At 48.3% G+C, this 17,592-nt stretch overlaps 1 protein-coding gene across 1 annotated transcript in view; it reads left to right on the forward strand.

Annotated features, from left to right (window-relative positions):
* Positions 1–17,592, forward strand: part of LOC116992091 (alpha-2-macroglobulin-like protein 1) — a 26,771-nt gene continuing 9,179 nt past the window's right edge. Inside the window, exons 1-25 of the mRNA XM_033051292.2 lie at positions 1–297; positions 899–1,082; positions 1,989–2,151; positions 2,654–2,706; positions 4,642–4,662; positions 5,136–5,307; positions 5,710–5,794; positions 7,101–7,212; positions 7,503–7,617; positions 8,004–8,113; positions 8,614–8,781; positions 9,015–9,245; positions 9,905–9,968; positions 10,341–10,486; positions 10,772–10,921; positions 11,163–11,315; positions 11,911–11,995; positions 12,802–12,916; positions 13,424–13,649; positions 13,744–13,870; positions 14,421–14,542; positions 15,008–15,062; positions 15,708–15,791; positions 16,752–16,928; positions 17,069–17,150. Coding sequence (XP_032907183.1) covers positions 239–297; positions 899–1,082; positions 1,989–2,151; positions 2,654–2,706; positions 4,642–4,662; positions 5,136–5,307; positions 5,710–5,794; positions 7,101–7,212; positions 7,503–7,617; positions 8,004–8,113; positions 8,614–8,781; positions 9,015–9,245; positions 9,905–9,968; positions 10,341–10,486; positions 10,772–10,921; positions 11,163–11,315; positions 11,911–11,995; positions 12,802–12,916; positions 13,424–13,649; positions 13,744–13,870; positions 14,421–14,542; positions 15,008–15,062; positions 15,708–15,791; positions 16,752–16,928; positions 17,069–17,150 — 3,059 coding nt within the window. The 5' untranslated portion in view covers positions 1–238. The remainder of the gene's footprint in view (positions 298–898; positions 1,083–1,988; positions 2,152–2,653; positions 2,707–4,641; positions 4,663–5,135; positions 5,308–5,709; positions 5,795–7,100; positions 7,213–7,502; positions 7,618–8,003; positions 8,114–8,613; positions 8,782–9,014; positions 9,246–9,904; positions 9,969–10,340; positions 10,487–10,771; positions 10,922–11,162; positions 11,316–11,910; positions 11,996–12,801; positions 12,917–13,423; positions 13,650–13,743; positions 13,871–14,420; positions 14,543–15,007; positions 15,063–15,707; positions 15,792–16,751; positions 16,929–17,068; positions 17,151–17,592) is intronic.

The raw sequence follows: 17,592 nt of genomic DNA on the forward strand, positions 1-17,592 counted from the left end.
GAGTCCAAATGGACTTGGATTGGCTGGGGAACATCCTGGACGGTACAACCCTGTGCCTGAAGCACTATAAATGCAGGAATGAGGTGGAGGGAAGGAAAGCTTGGGGCTTTGTGTCTGCTTCCTGGGAGAAACAGCAGCAACAGCAGCTGTTCTGGAGACTTTCGAAGGAGAGGAGCAGCACTTCCTCTCCTGCACAGCCCTCCAGAGGAATCCACTCCTTTGGGGTTCTCCCAGGAAAATGTGGACTCCCTTCCTCCTGAGCTGCCTGCTCTACACCCTGGGGATAGCGGCACAACCGTCAGTGCCATTCAAAAATCTAATGATTGATAGCAGAGGGAGGGGCCAAGATAGTAGGCAGAGAGTGTGGAACCCTGTGAGTCACCTCCTGGAAGAGCTAGCCATGGGATGGGTGCAGAGCCTTGTTGTGGATGCAGGGTCCTCCTGAAGGTGGGAATGTTTCTCACGGATATTGCTGCAGTACAAAAAGTAGGTGAGCACTGGTGGTGGGAACAAGAGTGAGGGACTGCAGTATGAGGTGGGAGGAAGGGAAAGGCATAGGATAAAGTGAGGGGCAAATGAGCTGCAAAGCAGGGGATGGATAAGCAGGAACCAGTCTGCTGTCAGGGTAGTTGAGGAGCCATGTCAATGCAAGAAGGGCAAATTCTGTTCTATCACCTGAAAGTATTCACCTTGTACTTATCTGAAGTGAACTTTATACTTTCCATCCTCCCTGTGCAAGGTTCTCACTCTGGCTGTCTGTCCCAGTCTCTCCAGTAGAGAAGCACTCCCAGTCTCAGAGAGATGGCAAACTCTCCTGTTTCCTCAGGCCAGCCTTTTAGTGCCAAGAGTGGGTGAGAGGGCTCCTGGGATGTGATGATATCTTGTTTCCCCACTGCAGGAGGTACCTGATCATCATTCCAGCTACCCTGCCCTACCCCTCATCCCAGAGGGCGTGCCTGGACCTTCGTGGGGTTGAAAAGCCTATTCGTGTGGCCTTAACTCTTGTGCACCCCTCTGGAAATCTCAGCCTGTACCGCAAGGTCGTCCGGAACGACTGGATCTTCGAGTGCACCAGGTTCCAGGTCGGTCATTCCTGGCAGGGACCCCTAGCTGGCAACTCCCAGCCTGCTCATTTTCCTCTCACCAAAGAAAGAGAGAATGAGGAAGACAGAAGATGGCATGGAAAAGAGTGAATACAAAATCAGGGGGAGTGTTTAGTGGCAGCCCAATGTCTTTGCTCCTTGTCTTTCTTTGCCCAGATGGTACTCTTCCTGTGGGACATCCTGGTGGCACACTGAGGAAAGGCTGCCTGGCCAGGCAGAAAAGGTCTGAGGAGGATGGATAGCTTAGAAGCACCCAAATGGCAGTCATGCAGCTCATTCTCTCCCCTGAGGAAGATGCACTGCCTCAGCGAATTGTTTGTGAATCTGTGATGCAGAAAGAGTCAGACCTCTCATCTCAGCAGCTCCTCTTATGTCTGCTTCCTTCCATGCTTTTCCTTCTGGTCTTAAAAATGTTCTAGAGGACCAGGAAAGACATGGGAGGGTGTACACACAAACTCAGCACAAATATTTCTTATTTGCCAAACTCATGATCCTTATTCTTAGTTTGCACTGATAGTAAGAGGGGATTTCAGTCTCTGACCCTCACACTCTAGGAAACAGAATTCTCATCACCATAGACTTTTTCTTCCCTTGAGTGAAGTCTTCTCCATCTTGCTCCATGCTGATTCTAACAGTGGTCCCATGAAGGAATTAACAAAATTTCTGTGTCAGAACAGACTCCTTTTACTCTTGTCCAGCATCTATCCCAGCTGCTAAGCATTGTTCCCTGTACTTCCACAGACACAGCCATCAGCCACTGAGGGAACACCCTGTGCTGGCCTCCAGAGTAAGATGGCGAAGAGCCTGGCCCTGCAGTGTAGTTGAAGCAAGAAGAGCACTGCTCTGATGCCTGCTAACCTGTGGCTCTCCTGTTTTGTGTCCCAGGTGCCCTGGCCTGCAGGCAGCCAGGAGGTGGCCACTGTGCACCTGCGCATCTCCAATGGCCACTACTTCAGTGCAAGTGAAGAGAAAAAAGTCCTGATCCGCAGGGCTGGAACAGGCACCTTCATTCAGATGGATAAGCCCATCTATAACCCAGGACAAACAGGTGAGCAAAGCATGGAGCACCCTGAAAGCGGCCCTGCCTTGACCCTCCCAGGCTTTGCTCCCAATTTGCTGTGAGTGGAGTGCTGAGTGGTTTGTGCTCTGTGGCCTGAATGGGGACAGGGGGTGTGCTGCCTTCTGCACTGAGGTATCCCATGTTTTAGCACCATGCTCTAGGAGCACAGCTGGCTTGGAAAAGGGAGCAGACCCAAACATTGGCCAGGGCCAGGTACGACAGGTCTGCCTACACTGCAGACAAGGAAATGTGAGGGTGTAGCCCATGGCAAAACCCTAAATTGTGAAGCAGCTGTGCTGCTCCATGTGTTTGGGGCTGAGCAAAGGGTGAGAGGGGCTGAGCAAAGCATGAGAGGGGCTGCAGGGCAGGCATGGGGCTGCCAGTAGGGCTGGGTGTGGAGCTAGGATTCTGGAGTGAGACAGGTGTGGGGCAAGTCTGCTCTCATGTGCATTCTGTCTGTAATGTGGTTTACTTCATTTTCTCCCTCCAGTGAAATTCAGGATTGTGACACTGACTGAAGATTTTGTTCCCGTTAACAGCAAGGTAAAGCCTGTCTAAGTGGAGGCAAGGCAGCCTCCAGGTCCAGATGGTTCTGCTTCCTCTACCAGCCCCATGCCAGGGAGGCTGGGACAGTCCCAGCACCCAGGGTGGTCAATGCCAACCCTCGAGAAGACCAAATGTGAACAACAATTCCTGTTGGTTGGTGTTGCTCTTATAGGATGGCTGCTGGTTCATGGGAGGGTTGGATGGTCTCTGGGGGGTGTGCCAGCATTACCAGCTAGCTGAGTTAGCTGAGTGCACCTGCCTTTGCCAAAAAAAGGGCTTCTGGGGACCAGTCTATGGGTTGATGGCCATGGGAATAATTATCAGACAAAGTTGTGTACAGACACCACCAGACTCGAAGATCCCCTCCCACAGATCTGGAAAACCTCAGTTATTTGTGCAATGTGTGGCACCTGAGGGTGGCAGGAGAGTCTGAAGCAAGCTGCAACATTTTAAGAAAAATTAATTAAAATGGGGAAGGATACACAGGAATGGATCATAAAAAAATAGAGAAAACAGTACAACCAAATTATACTGAGTTGCTGCTGGCAGCAGCTCATTGTCCCCATGTCAAGGGAGTGAGACGTTGCCAGAGACTTGCATATGTGGTGGCCAGGAACTGCAGGGCTAGTGCCATTCTTCAGTAAGCAATTATATCTGCAGCCAGCAGCTACAGCTATTTCACTCCTCAGTCCTCAAGCAATTTAGGGAGAGCCAACAGGAATTCGTGCCATAACAATTAAATACTGAAGGGCACACATTAGGGTAGCTGGACCAAATCCTTCCAGACTAAAATAAAGGGAGAGATCCTTCCAGCTTCTTTATTGCTGTCTTAATTTCTTCTTGCTCAGGCTATTGGTGAGGTCCTAGGATCAAACACCTCTTTCTTCTCCCCAAAGGGAAGGCATATATCTTATATTAATAAGATAAGGAAGTATAAACAATATATTTGCTTCCATGCCTACAATTGGTTCATGTACATATTTGACTGTAAATGCTTGATGTCTGTGTGTGAGTATAAACAAATTAACATCGTAACTGTTAATTATGCTCTGATGAAAATTCAAAGAGATTGTGTTTAGCCAAAGCTATTATAAGGCTTTAGTCCATCTCAGCATTAAAGCTATACTACCTAGTTTGTAAATTAGATGAATTGAAGTTAATACGGATGCTGTTCACTAGCAGGTTAACCTGCACTTTTTTTTTATTCCAATGAAAACAGAGTTGCCCCTGATAACTTAGATGGAAGCTCAGAATGATGAATAATGTGGATTACATCTCAATTGCATGTTTACAGTCTGGTTACTCTCCCAAGCCCTGCTCCTGCCTCTTTACGTGTTGTGCTCCCAGATTAGAGGGTCTTCACCAATACTGCCTCCTGGATGATAGATGCAGTGATATAAGGACAAACAGAGAATTAATGGGCCTAGAAGGGCTGAAGTGTGTCCTCCCTTGTCCCTCCCTCTCACTGTCAGCTGCAGACAGCATTAATTCATAACTCCCAGCCTTACCTCCTACGCCAGGGATTTTAAAAGAAGATATGTGAATTATCCTTCCTATAGGTGATGGAGTTTTGCTAGTTATTGGGATATGTTACATAACTGAGGCCATGTAATATTTGTGAACTTAGGACAATGGTATTTGAGAGTCTTCCTACTCTTTCTCATTTTATTAGAGCAAATTTTAGCTTTCATGGCTGTTGAATACCTACCAAAACGCATCTTAAATATTCAGGGATCAAAAAGCAAATCTGAAGAATAGCATAGATTTTTACTATTCCTTACTATTTCAAAGCAGTTGTCCTGCTTTCAGTAGAATCAAGCTTCTTGTATCATAATGTTTTTCACAGTTCAGGGGCTGGATGGGTACGAGAAGTTTATATGCAGGTTGCTATGTCATGCTGATTTTTGACAGTGCTGTCTGTTTGCTTTGCAGTACTCCATGGTGGAAATCCAGGTGAGTGTTGCAGACTCCTCAGATGTTATGAGGAAAGGTATTTCAGTATGGATATTACCTAGGATGATGTCTTACTTGTTCAAGTTACTTTTCTTAGGCTCTATGCATGCACTTTCTCTGTCCAAATGCTTCTTGTTAACAAGACTTGATGATACAAATGGTTTGACTTCATCCATTTCTACCTTCAGGAATGCCAGCAGGCTTTAGCTAATTTTTACTGTTCATCTTTACTGGAGACTGGAGAGTCTAAATGTCAGAACCCTCCATAGCTTCTTTTTCCATGGCCGTGCAGAGCAGAGCAAACCTGGGTGGGTTGGGTTCACCTCTGTTGGTGCTCCAGCATCACCATCTGGTCTAAAAACCAGCAGGAACCTGTGAGAGCCTCTGAAATGGCTTTGAATCCAGTGGGCTCTGGGTAGAGAATAGCAAGCAGTGGTAATGACTGCCTTTTCTTTCCTTCCCTTGCACTGCAGGACCCGAACCAAAACCGCATTGGCCAGTGGCTGGATGTGAGACCAAAACAGGGCATTGCAGAGCTCTCTTTCCAGTTAGCTGATGAACTTTCCTTGGGGACTTACACCATCAGTGCTCAGTCCTTTAAGTCCAGCTCAGTCCAGTCCACCACCTTTAAGGTGGAGGAACGTGGTAAGGAGAATGAAGAAAGGGATGGAAGAAAGTGCTAGTTTGTTGCTTGTCTGTCTGTATAACAATGTAAAGCCAAATATTGTAAAATAGGATTTACTGCCTGAGAGCTATGACTGGACACAAATCTATGGGCATTATCAGAAATGAACACAAGGGAGATTGTGCTGGAGTTTCCTGGAGGAGGTATCTTCTGGCAAATTGAGAATACACTGAAGACCTCTGCGAGACTGTTGGGGGAAAAAAAAAGGGGGGATTCTTTTTTTTGGTTTCCCTGTTTTTAATTAATGCTTGCTTTTACCTCATTAATATGTTCCTTTATGGGAACATACTCTTCCCTTTTGTGATCCTGTGCCCAGGTAGTCTTTTGCCTTTGATGGAGTAACTCTGAGGTTTCTGTTCCAGTGTTGCGAAAGTTCGATGTTTTCTTCATGGGACCAGCTCAGATTTATGCTTCAGACAAAACCTTCCCACTGCAAGTGTGTGGCAGGTAAGGAGAATGTTCAGGGGAAATGAAAGATTCCATCAAAACTGTGTCTGTCCTTCCATATATCTCCTATCTTTTCAATGCATCAAAGAGAGGTGGCTCAAGAAGGGTCCGACAGGGCCATTCCTTTTGAAGAATCCCAAATAGTTCAAGAGTCGAGCTAATGGGTTCTTCCTTGGGGAAGAGGTACCTGAGCCACACATGAGAGAGAACATCCAGCTACAGGGAGACTTGCCCTAAGCAACAGATAGCCTCCTCTGGAAGATGTGTCAGTCCAGCATTGAAAGACCTTATGTGGGAAAAACATTACCAGGATATGGGGCAGACATGTTGAGGTAAAGGAGTAGGAGGTGGCATTTCTTTAGGAATTTATTTCTTTCCTTCTCACTTACGTGCTACTGAAGTTATTACCCTCTTAGGAGCAGTAGATAAATTTCTCTAGTTCTGTGGTTATCAGCAGAAAATGAGCAGATGAGGGTGAGAAGGAGGGCAGGACCTCTGACAGTATAAACACAAAGAAGGGAGGGTAATGAGCTCAAAAGTACTCAAAATCTGGTGAGCTCATTTGTATTTGGGGATGCATTATTTGGAGACTTTTAGTATCTTTTGGCACTGATTGGTCTAACTTAATGTCTCATTAATTGGGACAGTTAATCAGGTCATATGAGGCTATAATAGTAAATAGTGCACACCACTCTACATCACCAGAATGGGTCACAGATGTCATCTTTTTACTGATACCATCATGAGCATTGCTCCAAAGGGCAAGCCAGAGAGGAGTCGAAGCAAGAAAAGGCAGCAAAACAGACAGAGGAAATACCTAAACATCTAAATCAGCAGAGCAAGTCTGATGATGGAAACAAAAGCCCTGATCATGAGATAAGCCCATAGTGAGGCAAGTCTGAGGTCACTCTGTGGCTCTATTTCTGCAATTTGCTGTTGCTGTCTGCAGAGACACCCATTTCTGCTGCTTTTCCTCCCAAACTAATATCTTCACTAAGTGACTAAATCAGGTCCACTCTGTGTCTGCCTGCAATTCCAGGGCAGCAAGTGCACAGAAATGGGAGAGCTCCAGAGGGTGTAGGTCTGTTCCTGTCTGTTTGTGCATCTGTTCATTTGTTTCTGCATCTGTTGGATGCCAGACCATGCTATTGCACCAAAGTACTCAAAGTGCTGTATTTTAATTTGTGCCTGGCTGCTTGCCAGCTGCAGTAAGGCCTTTGTCACAAAAGGCACCTGTGTGGAGCAGTGTGCTGGACAGAGCACACAGTGCCTCTGCCCAGAAGCTCCTCTGGTGTTCTCCCTGCAGGTACAGTTATGGGAAAGCAGTGCGAGGGACCCTGCATGTGACTCTGTGCCAGAGAGCAAGGAGGTGGCCCCAGGATGCCAGCAAGGACATCTGTAGGGAATACAGTGGTCCTGTAAGTAAAGTCCTGGGAGGTATATGGGCAGTAAAGAAGCACCACACAGGATGAAATGTCAAGGGCAGACTGAACAGAATGAACTGCTCAGAACCCTGTCCAGTGTGACCTTGAATGATTCTGGGAATGAAGCATCCACCACCTCCCTGGGGAACATGTTCCAGTGTTTTACGAGTTCTGCATTATTATTTGTTGTAGTCAATAGTTATGACAGAATTACCAATCCCTTGTACTTCCGACCCCTTCCCTTCTCCCCAGCCCCAAATAATACCTATCACTCCCGACTGCAGACGGCGAGCAATGGGTGTTTCACCCCTTCTGTCAGCACATCAATCTTCAACCTGGCTCCCAGTGAGGATGACAACAAACTTTATGCAGAAGCCTCTCTCCTGGAGATGGGCACAGGTACCCAGGGGCTCAGCAGGGAAGGGGCAGGGGCAAGAAGAATCATTTGAGGGGACTGAGGATTAGAGAGGGAACACATCCCCCTCTCCTCCTCCCTGCTGTTGGGATCATCACAGGATGTGGAGAGCTGCTCTGCCAGCTGCAGGAGGATGAGGAGTGTCTGGGAACTGGAGGAGTAGTGTGGGTCCACGAGGCTTGCAGACAGCTTAACTAAAGAAGGAGCTGCCACAGGAGCAGCCTCCAAACCTTGAAGAATGCTGGTGTTGGGAAGGAAGTTTCAGACACTCTGCTAAGAGGGGCTAGGAATAACAAAGTGAGACTAAACTACAGTGCAGTAGTCACCTTTGGTACTGATCCTGCTTCCCTTGCACTCTGCATTCCAACAGGGGTGCAGATCAACACCTCCAGCCAAATCCTCATCTCCAGGACAGCTGCAAGGGCAGTATTTGAGACACCCAATGAATATTACATCCCTGGAGTACCATACAGGGGAAAGGTGATTTTATTCCCTTGCTTTTTTGCTCCCTGTCAATTTGCCAAGGAATATAGTGTCTGGCAAAGCTAGTGGACCCAAAGCATTTCCTGCTCCTCACACAGAGTACTTTACCTTGCACTGTGTCACTTTGCTTGACAGTGTGCCTACAGTTGCTGCATTTCAGGTTCCCTGTTGTGTTTACACCTCCAGCATCTGCTGAGAGCAATGAGTGGGGTCTCAGCAGGAATGCTGGGATGCAAGGATATCTCAGCTGTTGGCTATGAGCGAAACTCCTCATGTTCTGGCCACACACATCTTTTGCAGCAGACAGATCTTAACCACACTCAGCTTCACATTAGAGATGAGGGAGCTGTACAGTTCTGCTGTCTACTTGGGGCCAGACTGAAGTCTGTAGGTGACCTACAGAGGAAGGTCTATGTTTGTCAGAGAGAGGAAGGTTTTGGGTATGACATTGGAAGAAATATCTGACTGGCTTTCCTGCCTCACCTTGTTGTCACCAGATTAAGGTTCAGGATCACTATGGAACTGGTATGAAAAACAGGAAAGTTTATCTTGTGATAAGGTTCATGAGGCGTCGGTTTATCAAAACGTACATCACAGACGACAGTGGAACGGCATCGTTCAACCTCGACACAACTGCCTGGAACAGCTCATCAGTCTCTTTGGAGGTAAACACCACCTCTGCATATGGGAAAGTGAGAGTCCTTGAGCTGGACCTGTGCTCCTCCCTCCTCCCTGCAGCCCCCCTGCCAGCTCAGGCCTGGGCTCACCACACAGCTCTGCACAGAGCCAGCTAGAAGGCACCAAGCTATCAGCCTTTCCCAAACCAAGCTGATGACAGCCTAACAAAGCACTGAAGCATGAAACTCTCCATTTCTGTGTGTGTCTGGTGCCCTTTCAGGGGAGGTTCACACTGGAGGAGTTCATGCGCACCCCTCGAAGGACTGACATCAGTTACACGAACGCTTACCATCACCTGCAGCCCTTCCATGTCACAACCAAGAGCTTCCTGGACATACACCCACCCATGGAAACACTGCCTTGTGGGCTGAAGCACAATGTCCAGGTGACCTTCACACTCAGCAGGGATGACCTGGGAGAAGACACCAGCCGTATAAGTTTTGCATATTATGTGAGTAAGGGTAGTAGATAACCTGGGGGGAAATGCTGCACTGATGAGACTAGACCACAAGGCAAAATAGAGGATATAGTTTAGGTCATCCCTGGAGGGGTGAGAGCTAAACCTTGTTCTCAGGGGAGTGGGTGAATGCTACACCTGGTAGGGCTCAGCCTGGCCACACTGTGATCTTCGTGCCGGGGCTTCAGTCACCACCATGGATGGGAGATGGTTTCTGTCTTTGTAGCCCCTCACCCCCTTAGGCTCTACCAACGCTGCAGCTGGAAGTATCTTCTCCCTTTAAAACTGGATGGTGAGGGGTATCCCTTTTCCCTTCTGGTAATCAAACAGCTGCTCAGCGGAAGTGGACTATGGTTTGTTCTGGAGGCCAGCCTACTAGAGGAGAAACACTTTAGTTATCACTCACCAATCTGCAGTGAACCCACTACCCATCCATTGTCCTCACTGAACAGACTAGAGCAGAGATTCCTGTGCTAAAGCTTCTCTTCCCAACTGTGATGTCTGCAAATCTCCTCAAGTCTGGGGTTGGATTGAGCCCACAGTTAATTTTGGGGGCTTTATTTTGCTTTTGAGAGCAAGATGCACATAAGTAAATGTGGATGCACTCTGGTGACAAACAGAATTCTGCTCATTCCATGTCCCTCCTCCTGCAGGTCACTGGCAAGTCTGGAATTGTTGTCAGGGGTCAAAGGAATATCCAGATTGGGAAACTGAACAGTAAGTTATGGCAGAGAAGGGGAAACAGTTGCAGTTGGTTTCTAGTTGGACATGAGGATTGCCAGAGTTTCTCCCAAATTCCCACAATCTATAGGTCTGGAGTAGTCAGCAAACAGTACATGGGGAGGCTGAGGAAGCAATTGTGTCAGCTGGAAGAGGGCAAAAAGACAGAATGAAACAATGATGGGAAGAGTGACTGGGAGGATGTAGGGGAAGATGGGAGTACATAGGGTCAGAGAATGGGGGGAGAGGGCAGACAGTGCAGCAGCAGGAATTGGTTTGACATTTTGGGATTATATAGCACAAAAAGAAGAAGGGAAGAAGGAGGTCTCAGTGGGCCTATGATGAAAACATTTTCCTTTCCTTCCTCAGTGTTGAAGGGCTCATTCTCCATCCCTTTGACCTTCACTGCCGATTTGTCCCCATCGCCTTCCTTGGTGGTGTACGCCATCTTCCCCAATGGAGGGGTCACAGCTGACAGCATCCATTTGGATGTTGCCTTGTGCTTCCAAAACCAGGTGAGACTCACCTCTGTGGCTGGGGGAGAGCTGATGAGCAGGAGTCAGGAGGCCTGAGGGAAGGAGATCCTCAGATCCTTCCATGAGAGAGCTGAGCAGAAGAGATGGAAGGAGTATCTGCAGCACAGTGCCCAGGGAGCAGGAAAGCTTCAGCAGTGACTTCTGATAGCAGTGGCTGAGCAGGAGAGATTCCAGCTAGTCTTCTTCCTTCTCTCTGTGCCATCTGTCTGTCATCCTCCTCACACCTTTTCTTTTTCATATTCCTTTCCTGTTGTGTTGCTCCAGGTCAGGGTAGGATTCCCAGATAAAGAAGCCCACGCAGGATCAGCCGTGCAGCTCCAGCTGCAGGCAGCACCTGGCTCCCTGTGTGCAGTCCAGGCAGTGGATGAAAACATGTTCTTCACCAGAGCAGACCATGAGCTTACCAGCCGGATGGTGAGTGTCTGTGCAGCCAGGCAGAACCTTGGGAGTGACGGATGAGCTGGATGAGGCAGGCAGGGGCTGTGGCAAGGGGAGCTGGAAGCCCATGAATGAGGAGGTCTGTGTGTGAAGGAGAAAGCAGGACCTGCCTAGGAAGAAGGACAGGAACTGATGTGCATGCTAGGGGAGGATGGAATGAAGCATCTGGAGGTATCTGCTCCTTGCCCAATCCTTCCCTGCCTGTGAGTTTCCCTAGATCTATGGTTTGTTCCCTGCTGCCTACCGACGTGGATACCCTGCCCAAGTAGAAGAGCATTCAGATCGCTGTGTGCAGCCCCAGTCCTCTTCATCTCTGCTACGAGGAAGGCCACACAATTCCTTCCAGCCTGACGTCTTCAACCTCTTCCGGGTAATCACTACATGATGCTTCCCAGTACTGTTGCAGTTATGAGCATCTGAGGTATTTTCTCCCCAAGCAGTCTGAGAAGGCCTTTCCTCCTCCAGCCAGACCCTACTGTCTGCCACGACTGAACTGTGCTCTCTCAATAGACGTGCAACCCCATTGGGTAGGAATGCCTGTATTTCCACACTTGCACAAGGCAAGGTGATGAATTCCTGGACCATCAAACTACTTTTTTTTTTTTTGGACTTGAATGGGAATGAGGAATGAGGTCCTGGGCTCTGTACTGTTTAGCTACAGTATTAGAGAAAAGAGAGATGGGGTATGATCCCAGGCATTAGACCACAGATTGTTGGCTTAGTTGTTAGCCTGCTCTTTGCCATTGTTTTGGGCAGCTCCCAGGCAGACTTCCTGGTGTCTTGAGGGCAGATCTCCTCCATGCCTCCCTTAGCACTCTCTGCTTGAGCCAGTGCTGCTCTGGGCTGCCTGGGCACTGGGGTGTCCTGACCCCCATGGTTTTTGGAGTAATTTTGAAGAGCAGCAGTCAATCTTCCTAATCACAGATGCTTTTCTGCCTCCCCTGCCCTCCTTCTTTTCCTAATAGAACATGGGACTGAAAATCTTCTCAAACCTTGCAATCAAGAAGCCCTCTCAATGCTCTCATCGGGCGGATAGGAAGCCAGTCATAGGTGAGCTGCACTTTGAGCCCACCTGGGACGTGACATCACATCAGGTGGCAGAGCCCTCTGATCTTTGGGGTTTGCTAGTGGTGGATAATGTCTCTCTTTAGGAATATTGGGTGCTGCTGCCACAGTCTAGTTGCCCAGTCCACCAGACTCGGTAGGAGTGACCCAGTCGCTATAGAAAAGGGCTCTGGAAGAATGTCACTACCAGGATGTTCCCTGACACTGAAGGATGACACTCCCTTTCCTCACAGACAAACCCAAGTGGGGTCCAGGATCTGTTTCCTGGTGTGTGTTCCCATTCCCCAGACTGTACTGAGACCCAGCTTCTGTCCCCACTAGTGGCCACAAAGACAGTCATGTTCTTCCTTTGTATCTCAGTTTGCACTTGATAACTGCACTAAGCTGGCTCACATGCCTGCCTGTATTTAAACCATTGCTTGCTGTGGAATGTGAGTTTTGTGCAGCAAGCAAACAGTGCTGTTACTCACAGTATTATAGAAATGTTGGTTAAAATGGCTCTCTGGAGGTTCTTAGTCTCTTATGCAATAGCTCCGGGTCAGGCAAGGGCCTTGTCTAACCAAGTCATGGAAACCTTGTGATCAGCTCGCTGCAAGCTGCTTCTCCCACTATCACTCTCTTTTCCCTTCATTTCTGATCTCTCCCATAAAATCAGTCCAGTCCCTTGTGCTTTCCTCTGCCAGCCTCTCCTCATGTCTCTCTTACTGCTTGCTGTGCCTCCAGCCCCACTGTCTATGGTTGGTAAGGTTCACCTCTCCCACTGTGGCGGAACTTCTTACTCTTTCTTTCAGGGGTGCCTTCTTCAGAAGACCAAAGAACCACTGAGGAACAACCCCAATTTACAACTCACAGAAGGTTTCACCACTATTTCCCTGAGACTTGGATATGGAATGTGTACTCTGTTGGGTAAGTGATTCCTGACTTTACAAATGACAGAAGGATGACCCTTTGCTACAGAGACTTGGCTGACTTGAATTTGTGTAAAAGAGGTGTAAAGAGACCTCTGCATGCAAATTATGTGGCTCTTCCCTGCGTTTTAGTGTGTCAAACTACTAGACTTTGAGGTGCAGTAATGAAGTGTTCACCGATTTAAGGAACAGGAGTACCCCTCCTGACCAAACCACCACAAGTGTACAGAGCTGGAATGCTTGGGCAGTGCCTTGCTCAGGAGAAGAACATAAAGCCACTAATGATGGCATTTAAAGAGGGTTTATGGCTCTAAGGAAAAAATTGCTGAGAAATGCCTTGCTGTGAGCCACTGGAGCAAGTGTCATTGGCAATACAGCAGAAGCTGGTCCAAGCATGAGGACCTGTGTCACCTCCCTCAGCAGGACCATGAGCATTCCTCATTGCATCTCCTTCCCTCTCCACTAGCAGATGAATCTCTCCATGCAAGTTCTCTCTTCCTCTCAGCTCCAATGGCAGCAGGAATGTCTCAGTCACAGTGCCTGCTGTTACTGCAGAGTGGAAAGTCAAGATGTTCTGCTTGGCTGGGAGGGGGTTTGGCCTTGCCCCCACCACGAGCTTCAGAACAGTTCAACCCTTCTTCGTGGACATGACGCTGCCGTATTCTGTCATCCGTGGAGAGACCGTCCTGGCGAAAGCCACTGTCTTCAGCTACCTGCAGCAGTGCATACAGGTGTGTGCCTGTGCCCTCCAGATTTAGAGCTCATTGTGCCAAGCTATCTCACCTGAGCTTCCCAGACACTCACCCGCATCTGTCATTCCCTCAGATCCAGGTGTCCCTGGCTAAATCCTCAGACTTCCAGGTGGAGCCATGTCAGACTTGCAGGGACAAGGAGTGTCTGTGTGGAGAGGAGACCAAGACCTTCATGTGGAATGTGACAGCAGTCCAAATGGGTAGGGCAGCAAAAAGGGACTGGTGATGGGGAATGCCAAAACTGAAGTGAAAGAGTGTGGGAGGACCAGAGAAGTTGGCAGAGCCACATCTCCTCTGAATCCTGAAGTTTGTCCTTAATGGACAAGCATGCAATTCATAATGTTTGCCTTCTTTGTCTCTTCTTAGACAGACTCTGGTAGAGAGGGCAGGAACACCTCAAGAGAGGGCTGTGGGACCAGCTGGGGAGGAAGAGGCTGCATGGATGTGGGTGGGGGAATTTTGTATTGCTGGTCCTGTGCTTTATATGCAACGGGAAGGGTATGCTGGGCTCCAAGGGCTGCTGGAGCCTGTGTTGTTCAAGTCATATTGCAGTGCAGTGAAGTCACTGCTGGTGAGATGTTACCAAGTTTCCTCATGACAAGCTGTCAGCACTGGCTGGCTCACTTTTACTGGCCAAACCACTGAGACCATGAACACCAACAACCCAAAGCATCTCAAAGTTGGTTGAAGAAAGTTTGCTCCATTTGGCTACAGGTATAAGAAAAGGACTTTGTTGACTTTATTTGCTAGGGACTCTGAATATCTCAGTGAGGACAGAAGCACTGGACACCCCGTCACGGTGTGGGGGCAGGAAGCCCTTGCCTGCTGCTGTGAGGGGGAGGCACACACTCACCAAACGCTTGCTGGTCCAGGTCAGTATGAGAACAGCCTCACTTCTGTCTATGATATCCCTGCCCAAGGGGGAAGGCAGACTGAGGTGGATAAATAGTTTTATCACCTCAAATTTTGGACAGCAATAGTATATACCAAAGCTGTGGCTTAGTTCACTTTATTTCTCCCAGGACCTAGCCAAGCCTATTCTTGCAGTACTATTTCTTGAGCTGCGTTCCCACGTCTGTGTTTATCCCTGTACCTTTCCCTGCTTTTCATGCTTTACCTGAGCTTTTGTATGTGCTCACTGGCCAGAGAGCCCTGTCCCTCAAGCTTACTCTTGATCTTTTGAGCAGTGAAGCAGGCAGACCTGCCAAAAATGAGGGTGGTGGAATCCCTGACCTCTGAATTCAGACTTGAACTTGCTCTGAAATGTCGCTGTCATTTGGGAATTTTATGTGTATTTTTGTTTCTCCTGTCCCATGTTCATGTTTCTGCCCTGGCAGCCAGAGGGTGTGTTAGTGGAGAAGTCCTACAGCTCCCTTCTGTGCCCAAGAGGAGGTATGTGCCTGAGATGAGGTATGTGCACAGCCTGAATGGGTTCTGCAGTCTGGAATAACTACACCTGAAAGTAGAACTAAACTGTGGGAGGTCTCATGAAAGAATGTTTTGAAATTATTTTTCACATAGGAAATTTCACTTCCTATCAGACATGAATGAATAGGAAATATTACTCCCACATGTGCTGTCCTACTGAATTTGCTGCTGAATATAAGTGGCAAAATCCTGCTCTGTAGTCTCCTTCCCACAGTGCAGCCCTTGGATATTTCTAGGGCTTGACAGTCACCAGTGAGAGCTGCTCCACCCTTCCCACCCCATCCCTGCAGCACTGCAAGTCTCACCAGGATGTCCTCCAGCTGAGTGATGTCCAACTGTGATTCTTGTGAGCCTTCTGAAGTGTCATGACTTGAGCTGAAGTGAAGCTTTGGTGTGCCCTTGGCCCCATCAGCAGCTCTCGTGTGTGGCCTAATCTGAAAAGTTTCCAGGCAATACACCTTGGTGCAAGGAGCAGGACAGTTGGTGTGAGCAGGATGTCAGCAGTGTCCCGCTTACCTGGGCCAGTCTTGTCTCTCCAAGAGGGAGAGGCTTTTTAGAGGCTTTTTGGCTTGGTTTTTCATGCTACACTTTTTGTTCTACTGTTCGCAGGAAACGTGGCTGATGAACCAGTGTCCCTTCGCCTCCCTGACAATGTAGTAAAGGGATCTGCCAGGGCTTCCATTTCCATCACAGGTAAGTGACTTCTACTGTGGGCTCACAGACTGCTGGTACCAAAGAGCAAGGCTTAACTTGGTGTCAGAAGCTCCACTTGAAATGAAATTGCCCAAAAGAGAGGATGCTGGGTTTCTTTTCCCTGCGAACACCAGGCTTTCAGATTTTTTGTCTTTCATGGGAATGGTGATCTGCACAGGAGAAAAATCCTTCTTTTTCTAGCTATGACCTTGGGGCAGAGACTCTAGGACCGTGGCTATTTCTGTGTAGATACAAACAGTAAAGCTCAAAAAAATGCTGCAGCAGAATCTCCTGGAGAGAAGAAATATTTCTCAGCATTATAAATTTGCAAAACAACACTTTGGAGAGGGTACTGGGACTGGCCACACCTACCATTAAATACATCTGTTGGTATTGCAGACCAGAACTGGTATAAAGCCAGGCCTGGCATAAGTAGTCATGAATATTGTGCAACAGAACCCCAGCAGAGGAAACAACACAAGGCATTTCTGACTGGCTGGAGGATATATGGACACCTTCACACCATCTGACTATCACCCCTGCTGGCTTCCTCACATTTTGATGCTTGACATATGGCCAGGTAGAACAGGCCTGGCTAAAACCAGAAGCATTTCAACCTTTCCCTGAGTGCTGTTATATTTGCTTGTCTATATGAGACAGACTGAGGAGGTGCAGCTCTACTCAGCCTTTTACAAACAGTTATAGCTGGAGCTCTTCAGAATCAGCAAAAAGCTGATAAGGGGAAGTTCTGCAGGGAGTCCACAGAATAGTCATGATGCCAAGCTGGAAAGAGGCAAAACAGTTACCACTCTCCATCTTGCACTCAGCTGTTTACTCCTTTTTCCTCCTTTCTCCAGTGCTTTCCTTCTGCTGAGATAAAGCACTATTATCCCCTTCTGGCCAAAAAGGCACCTCAAATCACTTTCTTTGTTTCTTTGTTTCTTACACCCTTGCTTCAAGGTGACCTCATGGGGGTGGCACTGCAGAACCTGGACCACCTGGTGCAGCTGCCCCACGGCTGTGGGGAGCAGAACATGGTGCTGTTTGCCCCCATTGTCTATGTGCTGCAGTACCTGGAGAAGACGAGGCAGCTGAGCCCTGAGATCAAGGACAGGGCAACAGGATTCCTGCGCAATGGTGAGCACAACAGACCCACCCTGCCCCTCTGCCTTCCCCTGTGTCCAACATACCAGCAACTCTTGCCCTTGCACCCACTCTGTCAGCACTGTCCCCTCTGTGCCACTGTGCCATATTAATCACTGTTCCCATCTTCCCAGGGTACCAGACACAACTTCTTTACAGGCACAGAGATGGCTCCTACAGTTTCTTTGGGCAGAAGGATGGAGAAGGAAACACTTGGTAAGCACTGCAAACATCCTGCACTTCTGATTTTTCCTATCTGGGACAGAGCAGCTAATGTATCTGAGACAGCTGGCAAAATGTTCCTTCTTTGGGATGGAGACAGAAGGAACTCTGACAGGGAGAGTCTGAGGCACTTGAGCCACTTTGAAAAGCAGTCAGGCAGGGCAGCAGAATTTCTTGGGAAGTGGAACAGCAAAGATGTGATCTCAGGGAATGAAAGGTCTTGTTTTGGTTGCTATGACCCTGCTGTTGGCCCACAGACACCACCAGGTCGTGCTACTGGTGACCTGGCAGCCAAGAGGGGTACGCATGTCTGGAAAAAAATCAGGTGAGAGCAATAAAAATCCTCTCCTCAGAGAGTGGAGATGAGCTGTCTTGGCACAGCTTACAGCTATGGTGCTTGGCTAAGACAAAGGGAGGAAGAAAATGGGGAGTTCCA

The sequence above is a fragment of the Catharus ustulatus genome, chromosome 2 (genome assembly GCF_009819885.2).
Source record: "Catharus ustulatus isolate bCatUst1 chromosome 2, bCatUst1.pri.v2, whole genome shotgun sequence".
NCBI lineage: Eukaryota > Metazoa > Chordata > Aves > Passeriformes > Turdidae > Catharus > Catharus ustulatus.